Source organism: Oncorhynchus keta, chromosome 1 (genome assembly GCF_023373465.1).
Source record: "Oncorhynchus keta strain PuntledgeMale-10-30-2019 chromosome 1, Oket_V2, whole genome shotgun sequence".
Taxonomy (NCBI): domain Eukaryota; kingdom Metazoa; phylum Chordata; class Actinopteri; order Salmoniformes; family Salmonidae; genus Oncorhynchus; species Oncorhynchus keta.
In genome coordinates, this window is record NC_068421.1 from 8,013,339 (window position 1) to 8,038,201 (window position 24,863).

General features: G+C 44.9%; 1 protein-coding gene across 1 annotated transcript in view; it reads left to right on the forward strand.

Moving 5' to 3' along the window:
- LOC118379318 (small G protein signaling modulator 2-like) overlaps window positions 1-24,863 on the forward strand; it is a 144,215-nt gene that overhangs the window by 11,350 nt on the left and 108,002 nt on the right. Inside the window, 1 exon segment of the mRNA XM_052485219.1 lies at window positions 8,476-8,551. Within this exon segment, the coding sequence (XP_052341179.1) occupies window positions 8,476-8,551 (76 nt within the window).

Here is a 24,863-nt window from a genome sequence, read left to right on the forward strand (position 1 = left end):
TAAATTAGTCTAGTGGCTAGCTATCTAATCTTGCAGTAGTCACGGTCAAATGATCGACCAGTCGAGCTCTGCTCCCCAACCCCACCCCGATGGGCCCAGACGTTATACATCAGGTTAGGGCCGGGTAGGGCCTGTTTCTTCATCAATAGCCAGGGTACAGGTAGGGCCTGTTTCTTCATCAATAGCCAGGGTACAGGTAGGGCCTGTTTCTTCATCAATAGCCAGGGTACATGTAGGGCCTGTTTCTTCATCAATAACTAGGGTACAGGTAGGGCCTGTTTCTTCATCAATAACTAGGTTACAGGTAGGGCCTGTTTCTTCATCAATAACTAGGGTACAGGTAGGGCCTGTTTCTTCATCAATAACTAGGTTACAGGTAGGGCCTGTTTCTTCATCAACAACTAGGGTACAGGTAGGGCCTGTTTCTTCATCAATAGCCAGGGTACAGGTAGGGCCTGTTTCTTCATCAATAACCAGGGTACAGGTAGGGCCTGTTTCTTCATCAATAACTAGGTTACAGGTAGGGCCTGTTTCTTCATCAATAACTAGGTTACAGGTAGGGCCTGTTTCTTAATCAATAGCCAGGGTACAGGTAGGGCCTGTTTCTTCATCAATAACTAGAGTACAGGTGGGGCCTGTTTCTTAATCAATAACTAGGTTACATCAATAACTAGGGTACAGGTAGGGCCTGTTTCTTCATCAATAACTAGGGTACTGGTAGGGCCTGTTTCTTCATCAATAACTAGGTTACAGGTAGGGCCTGTTTCTTCATCAATAACTAGGGTACAGGTAGGGCCTGTTTCTTCATCAATAACTAGGGTACAGGTAGGGCCTGTTTCTTCATCAATAACTAGGGTACAGGTAGGGCCTGTTTCTTCATCAATAACTAGGGTACAGGTAGGGCCTGTTTCTTCATCAATAACTAGGTTACAGGTAGGGCCTGTTTCTTCATCAATAACTAGGGTACAGGTAGGGCCTGTTTCTTCATCAGTAACTAGGGTACAGGTAGGGCCTGTTTCTTCATCAATAACTAGTTTACAGGTAGGGCCTGTTTCTTCATCAATAACTAGAGTACAGGTAGGGCCTGTTTCTTCATCAATAACTAGGTTACAGGTAGGGCCTGTTTCTTCATCAATAACTAGGGTACAGGTAGGGCCTGTTTCTTCATCAATAACTAGAGTACAGGTAGGGCCTGTTGTCTCATCAATAACCAGGGTACAGGTAGGGCCTGTTTCTTCATCAATAGCCAGGGTACAGGTAGGGCTCTGGTATGACTAAATTGATCACTAACATTTTGAAGCTGAGCCATTTGCTCAAGCTCTGCTGGTGTCAGACGTGCTTCAACCTTGTCAAATATAAAATAGATATTATATATATTTTTTAATGATGTTCCTTGAGTTTTGCCTGAGTTTGTGACGAAAAGTAGCTAACAGCTAGCTGCTCTCGTGTTTCTTCATTAAGCATGGCAGCTCAAGCAGAGCCGTTGAAATGGATACTCATTCAGAACGCCATGAGCAGAGCGCATGCAGAGCGAGCAGACAGCGTGAGAGAGTGACCGACAAGAGAGGTACAGCTAATGGATTTACTAACAGAGGAAAGTATTTCTGATTTGGGGCCTTAAATCTGACCGAGGCAATCGGGTTAGTCACTCAGATATCATGTTAAAAACTGCAAACGTTTCTCTCCACCCTATGTCAAAATGTGTAGAATTACATCAAATTAGATGTAAAACCGCAACATTTTCTCTACACCCAATGGCAAAATGTAGACTTACAGCGATTCATTCCAAAACCGCTAAATTGTTTCGCAAAAAAAAATGTAACTTATGGACTCCAAGTGACCTCTGTTCTTAAGTTTAGTTTTTTGAGTCTTTTACTTAGTTTTGTGCACCAGCTTGAAACAGCTGAAAATACATTATTTTGGGTTATTGAAAATATATTTCACAGTGGTTTAGATAGTACAATGATTCTCTACACTGTACTTAAACGTAATCTGATATTAGGCTAACCATCTGATACCATTAGAATTTTAGCAATCAGATAATGTCACAAGGTTTATGCCAAATACCCCCTCAATTTGAGGTGATGGTGAAGACGATGAGGATTGCTTTGATTGTGATAGTGATGGTAATGATGATCAAATCAAATGTATTTATATAGCCCTTCTTACATCAGCTGATATCTCAAAGTGCTGTACAGAAACCCAGCCTAAAAACCCAAACAGCAAGCAATGCAGGTGTAGAAGCACGGTAGCTAGGAGAAACTAGAAAGGCCAAAACCTAGAGAGGAACCAGGCTATGTGGGGTGGCCAGTCCTCTTCTGGCTGTGCCGGGTGGAGATTATAACAGAACATGGCCAAGATGTTCAAATGTTCATAAATCACCAGCATGGTCAAATAATAATAATCACAGGCAGAACAGTTGAAACTGGAGCAGCAGCACGGCCAGGTGGACTGGGGACAGCAAGGAGTAATCATGTCAGGTAGTCCTGAGGCATGGTCCTAGGGCTCAGGTCCTCCGAGAGAGAGAAAGAAAGAGAGAATTAGAGAGAGCATACTTAAATTCACACAGGACACCGGATAGGACAGGAGAAGTACTCCAGATATAACAAACTGACCCTAGCCCCCCGACACATAAACTACTGCAGCATAAATACTGGAGGCTGAGACAGGAGGGGTCAGGAGACACTGTGGCCCCATCCGATGACATCCCCCGGACAGGGCCAAACAGGAAGGATATAACCCCACCCACTTTGCCAAAGCACAGCCCCCACACCACTAGAGGGATATCTTCAACCACCAACTTACCATCCTGAGACAAGGCCGAGTATAGCCCACAAACATCTCCGCCGGGGCACAACCCAAGGGGGGGGCGCCAACCCAGACAGGAAGATCACATCAGTGACTCAACCCACTCAAGTGACGCACCCCTCCTAGGGATGGTATGAAAGAGCCCTAGTAAGCCAGTGACTCAGCCCCTGTAATAGGGTTAGAAGCAGAGAATCCCAGTGGAAGGAGGGGAACCGGCCAGGCAGAGACAGCAAGGGCGGTTCGTTGCTCCAGAGCCTTTCCGTTCACCTTCACACTCCTGGGCCAGACTACACTCAATGTGGTGGTGGTAATGATCATGATGGTGGTGGTGATGATGATGATGATGAGGATAGTGGTGGTGGTGATGATGATGAGGATAGTGGTGGTGGTAATGATGATGATGAGGATAGTGGTGGTGGTAATGATGATGATAGTGGTGGTGATGGTGGTAATGATGATGGTGATGGTAATGATGGTGGTGATGGTAATGGTGGTGGTGGTAATGATGATGGTGGTGGTGGTGGTAATGATGGTGATGTCAGTTATGGTGATGATGATGGTGGTGGTGGTGATGGTAATGATGGTGATGGTGATGGTGGTAATTATGGGATGGTGATGGTGGTGGTGGTGATGATGATGGTGGTGATGGTGATGATGGTGATGATGATGATTTTTTTTCAACTTTATTTAACCAGGTAGGCCAGTTGAGAACAAGTTCTCATTTACAATTGCGACCTGGCCAAGATAAAGCAAAGCAGTTCGACAGATACAACGACACAGAGTTACACATGGAGTAAAACAAACATACAGTCAATAATACAGTATAAACAATTCTATATACAATGTGAGCAAATTAGGTGAGAAGGGAGGTAAAGGCAAAAAAGGCCATGGTGGCAAAGTAAATACAATATAGCAAGTAAAACACTGGAATGGTAGTTTTGCAATGGAAGAATGTGCAAAGTAGAAATAAAAATTATGGGGTGCAAAGGAGCAAAATAAATAAATTTCATTAAATACAGTTGGGAAAGAGGTAGTTGTTTGGGCTAAATTATAGATGGGCTATGTACAGGTGCAGTAATCTGTAAGATGCTCTGACAGTTGGTGCTTAAAGCTAGTGAGGGAGATAAGTGTTTCCAGTTGCAGAGATTTTTGTAGTTCGTTCCAGTCATTGGCAGCAGAGAACTGGAAGGAGAGGCGGCCAAAGAAATAATTGGTTTTGGGGGTGACTAGAGAGATATACCTGCTGGAGCGTGTGCTACAGGTGGGAGATGCTATGGTGACCAGCGAGCTGAGATAAGGGGGACTTTACCTAGCAGGGTCTTGTAGATGATATGGAGCCAGTGGGTGTGGCGGCGAGTATGAAGCGAAGGCCAGCCAATGAGAGTGTACAGGTCGCAATGGTGGGTAGTATATGGGGCTTTGGTGACAAAACGGATTGCACTGTGATAGACTGCATCCAATTTGTTGAGTAGGGTATTGGAGGCTATTTTGTAAATGACATCGCCAAAGTCGAGGATTGGTATGGTGGTCAGTTTTACAAGGGTATGTTTGGCAGCATGAGTGAAGGATGCTTTGTTGCGAAATAGGAAGCCAATTCTAGATTTAACCTTGGATTGGAGATGTTTGATATGGGTCTGGAAGGAGAGTTTACAGTCTAACCAGACACCTAAGTATTTGTAGTTGTCCACGTATTCTAAGTCAGAGCCGTCCAGAGTAGTGATGTTGGACAGGCGGGTAGGTGCAGGTAGCGATCGGTTGAAGAGCATGCATTTAGTTTTACTTGTATTTAAGAGCAATTGGAGGCCACGGAAGGAGAGTTGTATGGCATTGAAGCTTGCCTGGAGGGTTGTTAACACAGTGTCCAAAGAAGGGCCGGAAGTATACAGAATGGTGTCGTCTGCGAAGAGGTGGATCAGAGACTGACCAGCATCAAGAGCGACCTCATTGATGTATACAGAGAAGAGAGTCGGTCCAAGAATTGAACTCTGTGGCACCCCCATAGAGACTGCCAGAGGTCCGGACAGCAGACCCTCCGATTTGACACACTGAACTCTATCAGAGAAGTAGTTGGTGAACCAGGCGAGGCAATCATTTGAGAAACCAAGGCTGTCGAGTCTGCCGATGAGGATGTGGTGATTGACAGAGTCGAAAGCCTTGGCCAGATCAATGAATACGGCTGCACAGTAATGTTTCTTATCGATGGCGGTTAAGATATCGTTTAGGACCTTGAGCATGGCTGAGGTGCACCCATGACCAGCTCTGAAACCAGATTGCATAGCAGAGAAGGTATGGTGAGATTCAAAATGGTCGGTAATCTGTTTGTTGACTTGGCTTTCGAAGACCTTAGAAAGGCATGGTAGGATAGATGTAGGTCTGTAGCAGTTTGGGTCAAGAGTGTCCCCCCTTTGAAGAGGGGGATGACCGCAGCTGCTTTCCAATCTTTGGGAATCTCAGACGACACGAAAGAGAAGTTGAACAGGCTAGTAATAGGGGTGGCAACAATTTCGGCAGATAATTTTAGAAAGAAAGGGTCCAGATTGTCTAGCCCGGCTGATTTGTAGGGGTCCAGATTTTTCAGCTCTTTCAGAACATCAGCTGAATGGATTTGGGAGAAGGAGAAATGGGGAAGGCTTGGGCGAGTTGCTGTTGGGGGTGCAGTGCTGTTGACCGGGGTAGGAGTAGCCAGGTGGAAAGCATGGCCAGCCGTAGAAAAATGCTTATTGAAATTCTCAATTATGGTGGATTTATCAGTGGTGACAGTGTTTCCTATCTTCAGTGCAGTGGGCAGCTGGGAGGAGGTGTTATTTTTCTCCATGGACTTTACAGTGTCCCAGAACTTTTTTGAGTTAGTGTTGCAGGAAGCAAATTTCTGCTTGAAAAAGCTAGCCTTGGCTTTTCTAACTGCCTGTGTATAACGGTTTCTAGCTTCCCTGAACAGCTGCATATCACGGGGGCTGTTCGATGCTGATGCAGAACGCCATAGGATGTTTTTGTGTTGGTTAAGGGCAGTCAGGTCTGGGGAGAACCAAGGGCTATATCTGTTCCTGGTTCTAAATTTATTGAATGGGGCATGTTTATTTAAAATGGTTAGGAAGGCATTTTAAAAAAATATCCAGGCATCCTCTACTGACGAGATGAGATCAATATCCTTCCAGGATACCCCGGCCAGGTCGATTAGAAAGGCCTGCTCGCTGAAGTGTTTCAGGGAGCGTTTTACAGTGATGAGTGGAGGTTGTTTGACCGCTGACCCATTACGGATGCAGGCAATGAGGCAGTGATCGCTGAGATCTTGGTTGAAGACAGCAGAGGTGTATTTAGAGGGGAAGTTGGTTAGAATGATATCTATGAGGGTGCCCGTGTTTAAGGCTTTGGGGGGGTACCTGGTAGGTTCATTGATAATTTGTGTGAGATTGAGGGCATCCAGTTTAGATTGTAGGATGGCTGGGGTGTTAAGCATGTTCCAGTTTAGGTCGCCTAGCAGCACGAGCTCTGAAGATAGATGGGGGGCAATCAGTTCACATATGGTGTCCAGAGCACAGCTGGGGGCAGAGGGTAGTCTATAGCAGGCGGCAACGGTGAGAGACTTGATTTTAGAGAGGTGGATTTTTAAAAGTAGAAGTTCAAATTGTTTGGGTACAGACCTGGATAGTAGGACAGAACTCTGCAGGCTATCTTTGCAGTAGATTGCAACACCGCCCCCTTTGTCAGTTCTATCTTGTCTGAAAATGTTGTAGTTTGGAATTAAAATTTCTGAATTTTTGGTGGTCTTCCTAAGCCAGGATTCAGACACAGCTAGAACATCCGGGCTGGCAGAGTGTGTTAAAGCAGTGAATATAACAAACTTAGGGAGGAGGCTTCTAATGTTAACATGCATGAAACCAAGGCTATTACGGTTACAGAAGTCATCAAAAGAGAGCGTCTGGGGAATAGGAGTGGAGCTAGGCACTGCAGGGCCTGGATTCACCTCTACATCGCCAGAGGAACATAGGAGGAGAAGAATAAGGGTGCGGCTAAAAGCAATAAGAATTGGTCGTCTAGAACGTCTGGAACAGGAGGTTTCTGGGGGCGATAAAATAGCATCAAGGTATAATGTACAGACAAAGGTATGGTAGGATGTGAATACAGTGGAGGTAAACCTATGTATTGAGTGATGAAGAGAGAGATATTGTCTCTAGAAACATCATTGAAACCAGGAGATGTCATTGCATGTGTGGGTGGTGGAACTAATAAGTTGGATAAGGTATAGTGAGCAGGACTAGAGGCTCTACAGTGAAATAAGCCAATAAACACTAACCAGAACAGCAATGGACAAGACATATTGACATTAAGGAGAGGCATCCTTAGTCGAGTGATCAAAAGGGTCCAGTGAGTGGAGAGGTTGGTTGGGGGTCACGGCGATTTAGACAGCTAGCCAGGCCATCAGTAGCAAGCTAGCATAGGATGGAGGTCTGTTGTTAGCCACCTCTTGCGTTCCGTCAGTAGATTAGTGGGGTTCCGTGTGGTAGAGGGGATTAATCCAAATCACACAACAACAACAAAAATAAAAAAAATAGATATAGTTATAGAGGCCCAAGAAGAAACATAATAATAATAAAAATAAATAAATTGTCCGATTGTCTATTCAGATAGCAGCCGGTAAGACAGCTAATGGTTAGCAGGCCGCAGATGGGCGTTCAGGTAACGTAGCGACGGAGGAGCCAGCCGGATCTCCTTCGGGTAGATAACGTCGGCAGTCCAGTTGTGAAGGCCCGGTGGGGCTCCGCGTAGGCAGTAAAACGGGTCCGGATAGGTGACTGCAGCCCAGGAGTGATTGACGGAGCTCAGGAGTGATTGACGGAGCTCAGGAGTGATTGACGGAGCTGGCTAGCTCCGGAATAATTGATGTTTGCTCCGGAATCGACGAAAGCCGATAGTCACACGGATAGCAGCTAGCTAGCTGTGAGATCCGGGTATGAATGTCCAGAGAGCAGTTGAAATCCAGGGACATGGAGAGAAAAATTGGTCCGGTATGTTCCGTTCCGAGCCGCGCTGCGCCGTACAAAACTGGCGATAGATTTTCGAGCTAAAGGATAGCTGATGACCACAAACCGTGGTTAGCTGAATACTAACGATTTGCCAGTAAAGAAGCTAACTAGCTTCTGAACTAGCTTCTGATTAGCTTCTGGATTAGCTTCCGGGCTAGCTTCTGGCTAGTTTCTGGCTAGCTTCTGGCTAGTTTCTGGCTAGCTTCTTGGAGTTTCTGGCTCGCTTCTGGCTAGCTTCTTGGAGGATTGCAGATTTGAGGTAAATAATACTTATTTATAAATATAAATTGGTGAGGCGGGTTGCAGGAGAGTGTTTTGAAGTTGAGTTGATGGAAAATAAAAATAAAATGTATGTGAAAAAAGTTGTAAATATATATATATACAGGACACGACAAGACGAGGACAAAAGACGTCTGAACTGCTATGCCATCTCGGAAGAGCTGATGATGATGATGATGATGATGATGATGGTGGTGGTAATGGGGATGGTAATGATGATGATGATAGTGGTGGTGATGATGATGGTGGTGGTAATGATGGTGGTGGTACTGATGATGATGATGGTAATAATGATGTAATGATGATGATGACGACGGTAAGGATGATGGTAATGAATGATTCTGTGTGTTGACTGTCGGTACAGGTGAAACAGATCATGGAGGAGGCGGTGACTAAGAAGTTTGTCCATGAAGACAGCAGCCACATCATCGGCCTGTGCCGTGAGTACACACACACACACACACACACACACACACACACACACACACACACACACACACACACACACACACACACACACACACACACACACACACACACACACACACACACACTGTTCCCTGGCCGCAAAACATATACTCTCCCTAAGATAGACCAGATGTGAGTGAGTGTGGCCCCCGTAGTGCAGTCAGTATTGTGTGTGTGTGTGTGGCCCCGTAGTGCAGTCAGTATTGTGTGTGTGTGTGTGTGGCCCCGTAGTGCAGTCAGTATTGTGTGTGTGTGTGTGGTGTGTGGTCAGTATTGTGTGTGTGTGTGTGTGTGTGTGTGTGTAGTGTGTGTGTGTGTGTGTGTGTGTGTGTGTGTGTGTGTGTGTGTGTGTGTGTGTGTGTGTGTGTGTGGCCCCGTAGTGCAGTCAGTATTGTGTGTGTGTGTGTGGTGCAGTCAGTATTGTGTGTGTGTGTGTGGTGCAGTCAGTATTGTGTGTGTGTGTGGTGCAGTCAGTATTGTGTGTGTGTGGTGTGGTGCAGTCAATATTGTGTGTGTGTGTGTGGTGCAGTCAGTATGTGTGTGTGTGTGGTGCAGTCAGTATGTGTGTGTGTGTGGTGCAGTCAGTATTGTGTGTGTGTGTGGTGCAGTCAGTATTGTGTGTGTGTGTAGTGCAGTCAGTATTGTGTGTGTGTGTAGTGCAGTCAGTATTGTGTGTGTGTGTGTGGTGCAGTCAGTATTGTGTGTGTGTGTGTGGTGCAGTCAGTATTGTGTGTGTGTGTGTGGTGCAGTCAGTATTTTCTGGAATGCTGCCAGTGTAGTGGGATGGGCTTATGTCGTTTCCGGCCGGATGACTGTGAGCTGGCGACTCCTTTACCACCTGATGTTCCCACCACACCGGGGGGGGGGCTGTTTGCTTGGGGGGGGGGGGGCTGTAACCCTAATGGTTACTTATTTAAAGCCCTACTGTTCACCGACATTTATAAAAAATACAAATAAATGTAGGTTATTTAAACATCTGATTTATCCGACGTCGGTTTGCTTGAATTCCATTTAGTTCAGGGGTTTAGAGGGGAAATCAAATCAATTCACGAGAGAAATCAAAGTCAAGTGTCTTGAAGTGCAGTGTGTGGATTTAAACTATCAGTGTCAGGCTGTAATTGTTGCCATTAAAGGGACAAAGGGACAATCTGCAGTTGCTACATCCGTTTTTGGACTTTAATTCATTACTGATATGTATGTACACGTTGGACTATATATACCCATCGATTCTGGAAGAATATAACTTCTCAGTGCTGGGTCTCCACCTGTGTCTTCTCAGTGCTGGGTCTCCACCTGTGTCTTCTCAGTGCTGGGTCTCCACCTGTGTCTTCTCAGTGCTGGGTCTCCACCTGTGTCTTCTCAGTGCTGGGTCTCCACCTGTGTCTTCTCAGTGCTGGGTCTCCACCTGTGTCTTCTCAGTGCTGGGTCTCCACCTGTGTCTTCTCAGTGCTGGGTCTCCACCTGTGTCTTCTCAGTGCTGGGTCTCCACCTGTGTCTTCTCAGTGCTGGGTCTCCACCTGTGTCTTCTCAGTGCTGGGTCTCCACCTGTGTCTTCTCAGTGCTGGGTCTCCCCTGTGTCTTCTCAGTGCTGGGTCTCCACCTGTGTCTTCTCAGTGCTGGGTCTCCACCTGTGTCTTCTCAGTGCTGGGTCTCCACCTGTGTCTTCTCAGTGCTGGGTCTCCACCCGTGTCTTCTCAGTGCTGGGTCTCCCCCTGTGTCTTCTCAGTGCTGGGTCTCCACTTATGTCTTCTCAGTGCTGGGTCTCCACCTGTGTCTTCTCAGTACTGGGTCTACACTTATTTCTTCTCAGTGCTGGGTCTCCACCTGTGTCTTCTCAGTACTGGGTCTACACTTATTTCTTCTCAGTGCTGGGTCTCCACCTGTGTCTTCTCAGTGCTGGGTCTCCACCTGTGTCTTCTCAGTACTGGGTCTACACTTATTTCTTCTCCGTGCTGGGTCTCCACCTGTGTCTTCTCAGTGCTGGTTCTCCACCAGTGTCTTCTCAGTGCTGGGTCTCCACCTGTGTCTTCTCAGTGCTGGGTCTACACTTATTTCTTCTCAGTGCTGGGTCTCCACCTGTGTCTTCTCAGTGCTGGTTCTCCACCAGTGTCTTCTCAGTTGTGGATGGAGGTATGGTATGGAAGCTTTAGGGCTGGTCATTAGAGATGCTGTTGAGGGAGAACTCTTCCGTTGAGAGTGTGTTTGGGAGCATGTCTGTGATTCTGTGTGAGCGAGAGAGACGTGAGTGAGAGGCATGGTGTGAACAGAGAGAGTGTGTGTTTGGGAGCATGTCTGTGATTCTGTGTGAGCGAGAGAGACGTGAGTGAGAGGCATGGTGTGAACAGAGAGAGTGTGTGTTTGGGAGCATGTCTGTGGGTGTGTGTGTGTCGTGCTTTACATACTGTATGTGTGTGTGTGTGTCGTGCTTTACATACTGTATGTGTGTGTGTGTGTCGTGCTTTACATACTGTATGTGTGTGTGTGTGTCATGCTTCACATACTGTATGTCTGTGGGTGTGTGGAGTGGGTGTATGTGTGTGTGTGTGTGTGTCGTGCATTACATACTGTATGTCTGTGGGTGGGTGTGTGTGTCATGCTTTACATACTGTACGTTTGTGTGTGTGTGTCGTGCTTTACATACTGTGTGTGTGTGTGTGTGTGTGTGTGTGTGTGTGTGTGTGTGTGTGTGTGTGTGTGTGTGTGTGTGTGTGTGTGTGTGTGTGGTGTTTACATACTGTATGTGTGTGTGTGTGTGTCGTGCTTTACATACTGTATGTGTGTGGAGTGGGTGTGTGATTCTCTGTGGCAGTAGTTGAGAGAGAGGCTTTAGTGAGCCGAGACCAACTCAGAACTTAAAGTCACCATTCACGACTCAGCGTTTCAAACTACATAGTGCACCACTTTAGATCTGAGTCCTATGGCACCCTATTCCCTACATAGTGCACCACTTTAGTACAGGCAGAGAGGGTTCAGTACAGGTAGAGAGGGTCCAGTACAGGTAGAGAGGGTCCAGTACAGGTAGAGATGGTTCAGTACAGGTAGAGAGGGTTCAGTACAGCTAGAGATGGTTCAGTACAGGTAGAGAGGGTTCAGTACAGGTAGAGAGGGTTCAGTACAGGTAGAGAGGGTTCAGTACATGTGTGTGTGTGTGTGGTAGAGATGGTTCAGTACAGGTAGAGAGGGTTCAGTACAGGTAGAGAGGGTTCAGTACAGGTAGAGATGGTTCAGTACAGGTAGAGAGGGTTCAGTACAGGTAGAGAGGGTTCAGTACAGGTAGAGATGGTTCAGTACAGCTAGAGAGGGTTCAGTACAGGTAGAGAGGGTTCAGTACAGGTAGAGAGGGTTCAGTACAGGTAGAGAGGGTTCAGTACAGGTAGAGAGGGTTCAGTACAGGTAGAGATGGTTCAGTACAGGTAGAGAGGGTTCAGTACAGGTAGAGAGGGTTCAGTACAGGTAGAGAGGGTTCAGTACAGGTAGAGAGGGTTCAGTACAGGTAGAGAGGGTTCAGTACAGGTAGAGAGGGTTCAGTACAGGTAGAGATGGTTCAGTACAGGTAGAGAGGGTTCAGTACAGGTAGAGATGGTTCAGTACAGGTAGAGATGGTTCAGTACAGGTAGAGAGGGTTCAGTATAGGTAGAGAGGGTTCAGTACAGGTAGAGAGGGTTCAGTACAGGTAGAGAGGGTTCAGTACAGGTAGAGATGGTTCAGTACAGGTAGAGAGGGTTCAGTACAGGTAGAGAGGGTTCAGTACAGGTAGAGAGGGTTCAGTACAGGTAGAGATGGTTCAGTACAGCTAGAGATGGTTCAGTACAGGTAGAGAGGGTTCAGAACAGGTAGAGATGGTTCAGTACAGGTAGAGATGGTTCAGTACAGGTAGAGATGGTTCAGTACAGGTAGAGGGTTCAGTACAGGTAGAGAGGGTTCAGTACAGGTAGAGATGGTTCAGTACAGGTAGAGAGGGTTCAGTACAGGTAGAGAAGGTTCAGTACAGGTAGAGATGGTTCAGTACAGGTAGAGATGGTTCAGTACAGGTAGAGAGGGTTCAGTACAGGTAGAGAGGGTTCAGTACAGGTAGAGATGGTTCAGTACAGGTAGAGAGGGTTCAGTACAGGTAGAGAGGGTTCAGTACAGGTAGAGATGGTTCAGTACAGGTAGAGAGGGTTCAGTACAGGTAGAGATGGTTCAGTACAGGTAGAGAGGGTTCAGTACAGGTAGAGATGGTGCCATGGCAACGTGAAGCTAGTGAGGAGCACGGACATATTTTGTACCTCATTAATGTGATAAACACAATTCATTTGTCTGAGACAGCTTTTAAGATTTCTTACCCATTCACGGCAGTGTGTGACTCATAGGTTCATCTTCTTGGGAGCTGGCCAAATCTCACTCTATTCCCTATATAGTGCACTGCTTTTGAACAGGGCCCACAGGGCATAGGGTGCCCTTTTGGGTTACACCGGCTGTGAGAGCTGGCCAAACACAGCCCTGTTGCTAATGTGTCCAAATAACTTAGCAGTATTGGTAAGACATGAATTCTATCAGTCCCTTCAAGTGCTCCCACTACTTGTTGGACAGTTATTTAAAAGTCTCCTTCATGGTGTGTTATGTAGGCCACAGTCCTACATTACGTCCTACGTTACACCCCTATATTTATCCCAACCTGTTTTGAAAAGTTGGACTGGTGTGTTGGTGAGAATCTCACATCCTCCTCACCAGTGTTATGTAGAAGTCAGCATTATGTAGCTATAGACAGAGTCTATGGTAAAGAAGGAGCCAACTGTCCACGTTATCATCCTAGTTAACAAGCTGTGGGCTGTTTGGGAGGCCAGCCAACGCAGGTGGGGTGTCCTAACTCCTAACTCCTAGCTCCTAGCCAGGGACCAACGCAGCCGTGGTGTCCTAACTCCTAGCTCCTAGCTAGGGACCAACGCAGGCGGGGTGTCCTAACTCCTAGCTCCTAGCCAGGGACCAACGCAGGCTGGGTGTCCTAACTCCTAGCTCCTAGCCATGGACCAACGCAGGCTGGGTGTCCTAGCTCCTAGCTCCTAGCCAGGGACCAACGCAGGCTGGGTGTCCTAGCTCCTAACTCCTAGCTCCTAGCCAGGGACCAACGCAGCCGTGGTGTCCTAACTCCTAGCTCCTAGCCAGAGACCAACGCAGGCTGGGTGTCCTAACTCCTAGCTCCTAGCCAGGGACCAACGCAGCCGTGGTGTCCTAACTCCTAGCTCCTAGCCAGGGACCAACGCAGCCGTGGTGTCCTAACTCCTAGCAAGGGACCAACGGATAGATGGGAAAATGACCATCCTCCTCCATCTCAATTTGCACCCTATTCCCTATTTCTTTTACAGTCCTATGAATATATAATGGTTGGAAGTGCAAAGCGGGATTTAAAGGGGCAATCAGCAGTTGAAACAATAACAAAGCGTTGTCCCCGCCCCTGTTTTAGTAAAAAGCTGAGAGGGATAAGGCTCTCCAGAGGGTAGTGAGGTCTGCACAACGCATCACCGGGGGCAAACTACCTGCCCTCCAGGACACCTACACCACCCGATGTCACAGGAAGGCCATGAAGATCATCAAGGACAACAACCACCCGAGCCACTGACTGTTCACCCCGCTATCATCCAGAAGGCGAGCTCAGTGCAGGAGCATCAAAGCAGGGACCGAGAGACTGAAAAACAGCTTCTATCTCAAGGCCATGAGACTGCTAAACAGCCATCACTAGCACATCAGGGGCGGCTGCCTATGGACGTACAATCGTGGCCAAAAGTTTTGAGAATGACACATTAATTTCCACAAAGTTTGCTGCTTCAGTGTCTTTAGATATTTTTGTCAGATGTTACTATGGATACTGAAGTATAATTACAAGCATTTCATACGTGTCAAAGGCTTTTATTGACAATTACATGAAGTTGATGCAAAGAGGCAATTTCTTTTTCAAGACCTCTGCAATCCGCCCTGGCATGCTGTCAATTAACTTCTGGGCCACATCCTGACTGATGGCAGCCCATTCTTGCATAATCAATGCTTGTAGTTTGTAAACCTGATGTTAAAGGAGAGAGAGGGATTATAACAGTAAACCTGATGTTAAAGGAGAGAGAGGGATTATAACAGTAAACCTGATGTAAAGGAGAGAGAGGGATTATAACAGTAAACCTGATGTAAAGGAGAGAGAGGGATTATAACAGTAAACCTGATGTTAAAGGAGAGAGAGGGATTATAACAGTAAACCTGATGTAAAGGAGAGAGAGGGATTATAACAGTAAAACTGATGTAAAGGAGAGAGAGGGATTATAACAGTAAACCTGATGTTAAAGGAGAGAGAGGGATTATAACAGTAAACCTGATGTTAAAGGAGAGAGAGGGATTATAACAGTAAACCTGATGTAAAGGAGAGAGAGGGATTATAACAGTAAACCTGATGTTAAAGGAGAGAGAGGGATTATAACAGTAAACCTGATGTAAAGGAGAGAGAGGGATTATAACAGTAAACCTGATGTTAAAGGAGAGAGAGGGATTATAACAGTAAACCTGATGTAAAGGAGAGAGAGGGATTATAACAGTAAACCTGATGTAAAGGAGAGAGAGGGATTATAACAGTAAACCTGATGTTAAAGGAGAGAGAGGGATTATAACAGTAAACCTGATGTTAAAGGAGAGAGAGGGATTATAACAGTAAACCTGATGTAAAGGAGAGAGAGGGATTATAACAGTAAACCTGATGTAAAGGAGAGAGAGGGATTATAACAGTAAACCTGATGTTAAAGGAGAGAGAGGGATTATAACAGTAAACCTGATGTTAAAGGAGAGAGGGATTATAACAGTAAACTTGATGTAAAGGAGAGAGAGGGATTATAACAGTAAACCTGATGTAAAGGAGAGAGAGGATTATAACAGTAAACCTGATGTTAAAGGAGAGAGAGGATTATAACAGTAAACCTGATGTTAAAGGAGAGAGAGGGATTATAACAGTAAACCTGATGTTAAAGGAGAGAGAGGGATTATAACAGTAAACCTGATGTTAAAGGAGAGACAGGGATTATAACAGTAAACCTGATGTAAAGGAGAGAGAGGGATTATAACAGTAAACCTGATGTAAAGGAGAGAGAGGGATTATAACAGTAAACCTGATGTTAAAGGAGAGAGAGGGATTATAACAGTAAACCTGATGTTAAAGGAGAGAGAGGGATTATAACAGTAAACCTGATGTTAAAGGAGAGAGAGGGATTATAACAGTAAACCTGATGTTAAAGGAGAGACAGGGATTATAACAGTAAACCTGATGTAAAGGAGAGAGAGGGATTATAACAGTAAACCTGATGTAAAGGAGAGAGAGGGATTATAACAGTAAACCTGATGTTAAAGGAGAGAGAGGGATTATAACAGTAAACCTGATGTTAAAGGAGAGAGAGGGATTATAACAGTAAACCTGATGTAAAGGAGAGAGAGGGATTATAACAGTAAACCTGATGTTAAAGGAGAGAGAGGGATTATAACAGTAAACCTGATGTAAAGGAGAGAGAGGGATTATAACAGTAAACCTGATGTTAAAGGAGAGAGAGGGATTATAACAGTAAACCTGATGTTAAAGGAGAGAGAGGGATTATAACAGTAAACCTGATGTAAAGGAGAGAGAGGGATTATAACAGTAAACCTGATGTTAAAGGAGAGAGAGGGATTATAACAGTAAACCTGATGTAAAGGAGAGAGAGGGATTATAACAGTAAACCTGATGTAAAGGAGAGAGAGGGATTATAACAGTAAACCTGATGTTAAAGGAGAGAGAGGATTATAACAGTAAACCTGATGTAAAGGAGAGAGAGGGATTATAACAGGTAAACCTGATGTTAAAGGAGAGAGAGGGATTATAACAGTAAACCTGATGTTAAAGGAGAGAGAGGGATTATAACAGTAAACCTGATGTTAAAGGAGAGAGAGGGATTATAACAGTAAACCTGATGTAAAGGAGAGAGAGGGATTATAACAGTAAACCTGATGTAAAGGAGAGAGAGGGATTATAACAGTAAACCTGATGTAAAGGAGAGAGAGGGATTATAACAGTAAACCTGATGTAAAGGAGAGAGAGGGATTATAACAGTAAACCTGATGTAAAGGAGAGAGAGGGATTATAACAGTAAACCTGATGTTAAAGGAGAGAGAGGGATTATAACAGTAAACCTGATGTTAAAGGAGAGAGAGGGATTATAACAGTAAACCTGATGTAAAGGAGAGAGAGGGATTATAACAGTAAACCTGATGTTAAAGGAGAGAGAGGGATTATAACAGTAAACCTGATGTTAAAGGAGAGAGAGGGATTATAACAGTAAACCTGATGTTAAAGGAGAGAGAGGGATTATAACAGTAAACCTGATGTTAAAGGAGAGAGAGGGATTATAACAGTAAACCTGATGTTAAAGGAGAGAGAGGGATTATAACAGTAAACCTGATGTAAAGGAGAGAGAGGGATTATAACAGTAAACCTGATGTAAAGGAGAGAGAGGGATTATAACAGTAAACCTGATGTTAAAGGAGAGAGAGGGATTATAACAGTAAACCTGATGTTAAAGGAGAGAGAGGGATTATAACAGTAAACCTGATGTTAAAGGAGAGAGAGGGATTATAACAGTAAACCTGATGTAAAGGAGAGAGAGGGATTATAACAGTAAACCTGATGTTAAAGGAGAGAGAGGGATTATAACAGTAAACCTGATGTAAAGGAGAGAGAGGGATTATAACAGTAAACCTGATGTTAAAGGAGAGAGAGGGATTATAACAGTAAACCTGATGTAAAGGAGAGAGAGGGATTATAACAGTAAACCTGATGTAAAGGAGAGAGAGGGATTATAACAGTAAACCTGATGTTAAAGGAGAGAGAGGGATTATAACAGTAAACCTGATGTTAAAGGAGAGAGAGGGATTATAACAGTAAACCTGATGTTAAAGGAGAGAGAGGGATTATAACAGTAAACCTGATGTAAAGGAGAGAGAGGGATTATAACAGTAAACCTGATGTTAAAGGAGAGAGAGGGATTATAACAGTAAACCTGATGTTAAAGGAGAGAGAGGGATTATAACAGTAAACCTGATGTAAAGGAGAGAGAGGATTATAACAGTAAACCTGATGTTAAAGGAGAGAGAGGGATTATAACAGTAAACCTGATGTTAAAGGAGAGAGAGGGATTATAACAGTAAACCTGATGTTAAAGGAGAGAGAGGATTATAACAGTAAACCTGATGTTAAAGGAGAGAGAGGGATTATAACAGTAAACCAGATTATAACAGTAAACCTGATGTTAAAGGAGAGAGAGGGATTATAACAGTAAACCTGATGTTAAAGGAGAGAGAGGGATTATAACAGTAAACCTGATGTTAAAGGAGAGAGAGGGATTATAACAGTAAACCTGATGTTAAAGGAGAGAGAGGGATTATAACAGTAAACCTGATGATTATTAAACCTGATGAGAGAGAGGGATTATAACAGTAAACCTGATGTAAAGGAGAGAGAGGGATTATAACAGTAAACCTGATGTAAAGGAGAGAGAGGGATTATAACAGTAAACCTGATGTTAAAGGAGAGAGAGGGATTATAACAGTAAACCTGATGTAAAGGAGAGAGAGGGATTATAACAGTAAACCTGATGTTAAAGGAGAGAGAGGATTATAACAGTAAACCTGATGTTAAAGGAGAGAGAGGGATTATAACAGTAAACCTGATGTAAAGGAGAGAGGGATTATAACAGTAAACCTGATGTAAAGGAGAGAGAGGGATTATAACAGTAAACCTGATGTAAAGGAGAGAGAGGGATTATAACAGTAAACCTGATGTAAAGGAGAGAGAGGGATTATAACAGTAAACCTGATGTAAAGGAGAGAGAGGGATTATAACAGTAAACCTGATGTTAAAGGAGAGAGAGGGATTATAACAGTAAACCTGATGTTAAAGGAGAGAGAGGGATTATAACAGTAAACCTGATGTTAAAGGAGAGAGAGGGATTATAACAGTAAACCTGATGTTAAAGGAGAGAGAGGGATTATAACAGTAAACCTGATGTTAAAGGAGAGAGAGAGGGATTATAACAGTAAACCTGATAAAGGAGAGAGAGGATTATAACAGTAAACCTGATGTTAAAGGAGAGAGAGGGATTATAACAGTAAACCTGATGTTAAAGGAGAGAGAGGGATTATAACAGTAAACCTGATGTTAAAGGAGAGAGAGGGATTATAACAGTAAACCTGATGTTAAAGGAGAGAGAGGGATTATAACAGTAAACCTGATGTTAAAGGAGAGAGAGGGATTATAACAGTAAACCTGATGTTAAAGGAGAGAGAGGGATTATAACAGTAAACCTGATGTTAAAGGAGAGAGAGGGATTATAACAGTAAACCTGATGTTAAAGGAGAGAGAGGGATTATAACAGTAAACCTGATGTTAAAGGAGAGAGAGGGATTATAACAGTAAACCTGATGTAAAGGAGAGAGAGGGATTATAACAGTAAACCTGATGTTAAAGGAGAGAGAGGATTATAACAGTAAACCTGATGTTAAAGGAGAGAGAGGGATTATAACAGTAAACCTGATGTTAAAGGAGAGAGAGGGATTATAACAGTAAACCTGATGTTAAACCTGATGTTAAAGGAGAGAGGGATTATAACAGTAAACCTGATGTTAAAGGAGAGAGAGGGATTATAACAGTAAACCTGATGTAAAGGAGAGAGAGGGATTATAACAGTAAACCTGATGTAAAGGAGAGAGAGGGATTATAACAGTAAACCTGATGTAAAGGAGAGAGAGGGATTATAACAGTAAACCTGATGTTAAAGGAGAGAGAGGGATTATAACAGTAAACCTGATGTAAAGGAGAGAGAGGGATTATAACAGTAAACCTGATGTAAAGGAGAGAGAGGGATTATAACAGTAAACCTGATGTTAAAGGAGAGAGAGGGATTATAACAGTAAACCTGATGTAAAGGAGAGAGAGGGATTATAACAGTAAACCTGATGTTAAAGGAGAGAGAGGGATTATAACAGTAAACCTGATGTTAAAGGAGAGAGAGGGATTATAACAGTAAACCTGATGTAAAGGAGAGAGAGGGATTATAACAGGAAACCTGATGTTAAAGGAGAGAGAGGGATTATAACAGTAAACCTGATGTAAAGGAGAGAGAGGGATTATAACAGTAAACCTGATGTAAAGGAGAGAGAGGGATTATAACAGTAAACCTGATGTTAAAGGAGAGAGAGGGATTATAACAGTAAACCTGATGTAAAGGAGAGAGAGGGATTATAACAGTAAACCTGATGTTAAAGGAGAGAGAGGGATTATAACAGTAAACCTGATGTAAAGGAGAGAGAGGGATTATAACAGTAAACCTGATGTAAAGGAGAGAGAGGGATTATAACAGTAAACCTGATGTTAAAGGAGAGAGAGGGATTATAACAGTAAACCTGATGTTAAAGGAGAGAGAGGGATTATAACAGTAAACCTGATGTAAAGGAGAGAGAGGGATTATAACAGTAAACCTGATGTTAAAGGAGAGAGAGGGATTATAACAGTAAACCTGATGTTAAAGGAGAGAGAGGGATTATAACAGTAAACCTGATGTTAAAGGAGAGAGAGGGATTATAACAGTAAACCTGATGTTAAAGGAGAGAGAGGGATTATAACAGTAAACATTTACATTTACATTTAAGTCATTTAGCAGACGCTCTTATCCAGAGCGACTTACAAATTGGTGCATTCACCTTATGACATCCAGTGGAACAGCCACTTTACAATAGTGCATCTAAATCTTTTAAGGGGGGTGAGAAGGATTACTTTATCCTATCCTAGGTATTCCTTAAAGAGGTGGGGTTTCAGGTGTCTCCGGAAGGTGGTGATTGACTCCGCTGTCCTGGCGTCGTGAGGGAGTTTGTTCCACCATTGGGGGGCCAGAGCAGAGAACAGTTTTGACTGGGCTGAGCGGGAACTGTACTTCCTCAGTGGTAGGGAGGCGAGCAGGCCAGAGGTGGATGAATGCAGTGCCCTTGTTTGGGTGTAGGGCCTGATCAGAGCCTGGAGGTACTGAGGTGCCGTTCCCCTCACAGCTCCGTAGGCAAGCACCATGGTCTTGTAGCGGATGCGAGCTTCAACTGGAAGCCAGTGGAGAGAGCGGAGGAGCGGGGTGACGTGGGAGAACTTGGGAAGGTTGAACACCAGACGGGCTGCGGCGTTCTGGATGAGTTGTAGGGGTTTAATGGCACAGGCAGGGAGCCCAGCCAACAGCGAGTTGCAGTAATCCAGACGGGAGATGACAAGTGCCTGGATTAGGACCTGCGCCGCTTCCTGTGTGAGGCAGGGTCGTACTCTGCGGATGTTGTAGAGCATGAACCTACAGGAACGGGCCACCGCCTTGATGTTAGTTGAGAACGACAGGGTGTTGTCCAGGATCACGCCAAGGTTCTTAGCGCTCTGGGAGGAGGATACAATGGAGTTGTCAACCGTGATGGCGAGATCATGGAACGGGCAGTCCTTCCCCGGGAGGAAGAGCAGCTCCGTCTTGCCGAGGTTCAGCTTGAGGTGGTGATCCGTCATCCACACTGATATGTCTGCCAGACATGCAGAGATGCGATTCGCCACCTGGTCATCAGAAGGGGGAAAGGAGAAGATTAATTGTGTGTCGTCTGCATAGCAATGATAGGAGAGACCATGTGAGGTTATGACAGAGCCAAGTGACTTGGTGTATAGCGAGAATAGGAGAGGGCCTAGAACAGAGCCCTGGGGGACACCAGTGGTGAGAGCGCGTGGTGAGGAGACAGATTCTCGCCACGCCACCTGGTAGGAGCGACCTGTCAGGTAGGACGCAATCCAAGCGTGGGCCGCGCCGGAGATGCCCAACTCGGAGAGGGTGGAGAGGAGGATCTGATGGTTCACAGTATCGAAGGCAGCCGATAGGTCTAGAAGGATGAGAGCAGAGGAGAGAGAGTTAGCTTTAGCGGTGCGGAGCGCCTCCGTGATACAGAGAAGAGCAGTCTCAGTTGAATGACTAGTCTTGAAACCTGACTGATTTGGATCAAGAAGGTCATTCTGAGAGAGATAGCGGGAGAGCTGGCCAAGGACGGCACGTTCAAGAGTTTTGGAGAGAAAAGAAAGAAGGGATACTGGTCTGTAGTTGTTGACATCGGAGGGATCGAGTGTAGGTTTTTTCAGAAGGGGTGCAACTCTCGCTCTCTTGAAGACGGAAGGGACGTAGCCAGCGGTCAGGGATGAGTTGATGAGCGAGGTGAGGTAAGGGAGAAGGTCTCCGGAAATGGTCTGGAGAAGAGAGGAGGGGATAGGGTCAAGTGGGCAGGTTGTTGGGCGGCCGGCCGTCACAAGACGCGAGATTTCATCTGGAGAGAGAGGGGAGAAAGAGGTCAGAGCACAGGGTAGGGCAGTGTGAGCAGAACCAGCGGTGTCGTTTGACTTAGCAAACGAGGATCGGATGTCGTCGACCTTCTTTTCAAAATGGTTGACGAAGTCATCTGCAGAGAGGGAGGAGGGGGAGGGGGATTCAGGAGGGAGGAGAAGGTGGCAAAGAGCTTTCTAGGGTTAGAGGCAGAAGCTTGGAATTTAGAGTGGTAGAAAGTGGCTTTAGCAGCAGAGACAGAAGAGGAAAATGTAGAGAGGAGGGAGCGAAAGGAGCGGGAGAAACAGGCCCTACCTGTACCCTGGCTATTGATGAAGAAACAGGCCCTACCTGTACCCTAGTTATTGATGAAGAAACAGGCCCTACCTGTACCCTGGCTATTGATGTAGAAACAGGCCCTACCTGTACCCTGGCTATTGATGAAGAAACAGGCCCTACCTGTACCCTGGCTATTGATGAAGAAACAGGCCCTACCTGTACCCTAGTTATTGATGAAGAAACAGGCCCTACCTGTACCCTGGCTATTGATGTAGAAACAGGCCCTACCTGTACCCTGGCTATTGATGAAGAAACAGGCCCTACCTGTACCCTGGCTATTGATGAAGAAACAGGCCCTACCTGTACCCTAGTTATTGATGAAGAAACAGGCCCTACCTGTACCCTAGTTATTGATGAAGAAACAGGCCCTACCTGTACCCTGGTTATTGATGAAGAAACAGGCCCTACCTGTACCCTAGTTATTGATGAAGAAACAGGCCCTACCTGTACCCTAGTTATTGATGAAGAAACAGGCCCTACCTGTACCCTAGTTATTGATGAAGAAACAGGCCCTACCTGTACCCTAGTTATTGATGAAGAAACAGGCCCTACCTGTACTCTAGTTATTGATGCATATTGTCTGGGCCCATCGGACTCGGTTCAGGGAACTTTGGGAAAGATATCTGGCCTGGTCCATGCTGTGCTCTCATTGGAAAGCACTTAGCTACCACTTAGATGATTCATCTGCTCCACATACACACCATGGGCAGATGCACACACACCATGGGTAGATGCACACACACAGTGACTCTGAAGGAAATTGTGTTTCTCTTCTACCTTGGTTCCACTCTCTGACTTAATGAGCTTTCTTTTTCTCTCTCTCTCTGTCTCTCTTTGTTTCTCTCTGTCTCTCTTTGTCTCTGTCTCTCTTTGTTTCTCTCTCTGTCTCTCTTTGTCTCTGTTTCTCTGTCTCTCTTTGTCTCTGTTTCTCTGTCTCTCTTTGTCTCTGTTTCTCTGTCTCTCTTTGTTTCTCTCTCTGTCTCTCTTTGTTTCTCTCTCTGTCTCTCTTTGTCTCTGTTTCTCTGTCTCTCTTTCTCTCTCTGTCTGTCTCTGTCTCTCTGTCACTCTCTCTATCTGTTTCTGTCTCTCTTTGTCTCACTCTTTCTCTGTCTCTCTTTCCCTTTCTCTCTCTCTCTGTCTTTCTTTGTCTCCTCTCTCTGTCTCTCTCCCTCTGTGTCTCTCTCTCTTTCTCTGTCTCTCTCTCACTCACTCTCTCTGTCTCAATTTCAATTTAATGACTTAATTGACATGGGAAACATATGTTTACATTGCCAAAGCAAGTGAAATAGATAATAAACACTTAGTGAAATAAACAATAAAAATGAACAGTAAACATTACACTCACAGAAATTCCAAGATAATAAAGACAATTAAAATGTCATATTTATATATACAGTATACAATGTTGTAATGGTGTAAAAATAGTTAAAGTTCAAAGAGAAAATAAATGAACATAAATATGGGTTGTATTTACAATGGTGTTTGTTCTTCACTGGTTGCCCTTTTCTCGCGGCAACAGGTCACAAATCTTGTTGCTGTGATGGCACACTGTGGAATTTCACCCAGTAGATATGGGAGTTTATCAAAACTGTATTTGTTTTCAATTTTTTTTGTGGGTCTGTGTAATCTGAGGGAAATGTGTGTCTCTAATATGCTCATACATTTGGCAGGAGGTTAGGAAGTGCAGCTCAGTTTCCACCTCATTTTGTGGGCAGCGAGCACATAGCCTGTCTTCTCTTGAGAGCCAGGTCTGTCTACGGCGGCCTTTCTCAATAGCAGGTCTATGCTCACTGAGTCTGTACATAGTCAAAGCTTTCCTTAATTTAGGGTCAGTCACAGTGGTCATGTATTCTGCTACTGTGTACTCTCTGTTTATGGCCAAATAGCATTCGCTCTCTTTCTCTAACTCTCCTCCCTCTCTGTCTCTTTCTCTAACTCTCCTCCCTCTCTGTCTCTTTCTCTAACTCTCCTCCCTCTCGGTCTCTTTCTCTAACTCTCCTCCCTCTCTGTCTCTTTCTCTAACTCTCCTCCCTCTCTGTCTTGCTCCCCTCTTTCTATATATTTCTGAATAGTGTTTTACACTTTCCATGTCTCCTGACACATAGTGATGATAGAGTCTGTCCTCTCTGGCTTCCTGACACATAGTGATGACAGAGTCTGTCCTCTCTGGCTTCCTGACCCACAGTGATGACAGTCTGTCCTCTCTGGCTTCCTGACACATAGTGATGACAGAGTCTGTCCTCTCTGGCTTCCTGACACACAGTGATGACAGAGTCTGTCCTCTCTGGCTTCCTGACCCACAGTGATGACAGAGTCTGTCCTCTCTGGCTTCCTGACACACAGTGATGACAGTCTGCCCTCTCTGGCTTCCTGACACATAGTGATGACAGAGTCTGTCCTCTCTGGCTTCCTGACACACAGTGATGACAGAGTCTGTCCTCTCTGGCTTCCTGACCCACAGTGATGGCAGTCTGTCCTCTCTGGCTTCCTGACACATAGTGATGACAGAGTCTGTCCTCTCTGGCTTCCTGACACATAGTGATGACAGAGTCTGTCCTCTCTGGCTTCCTGACCCACAGTGATGACA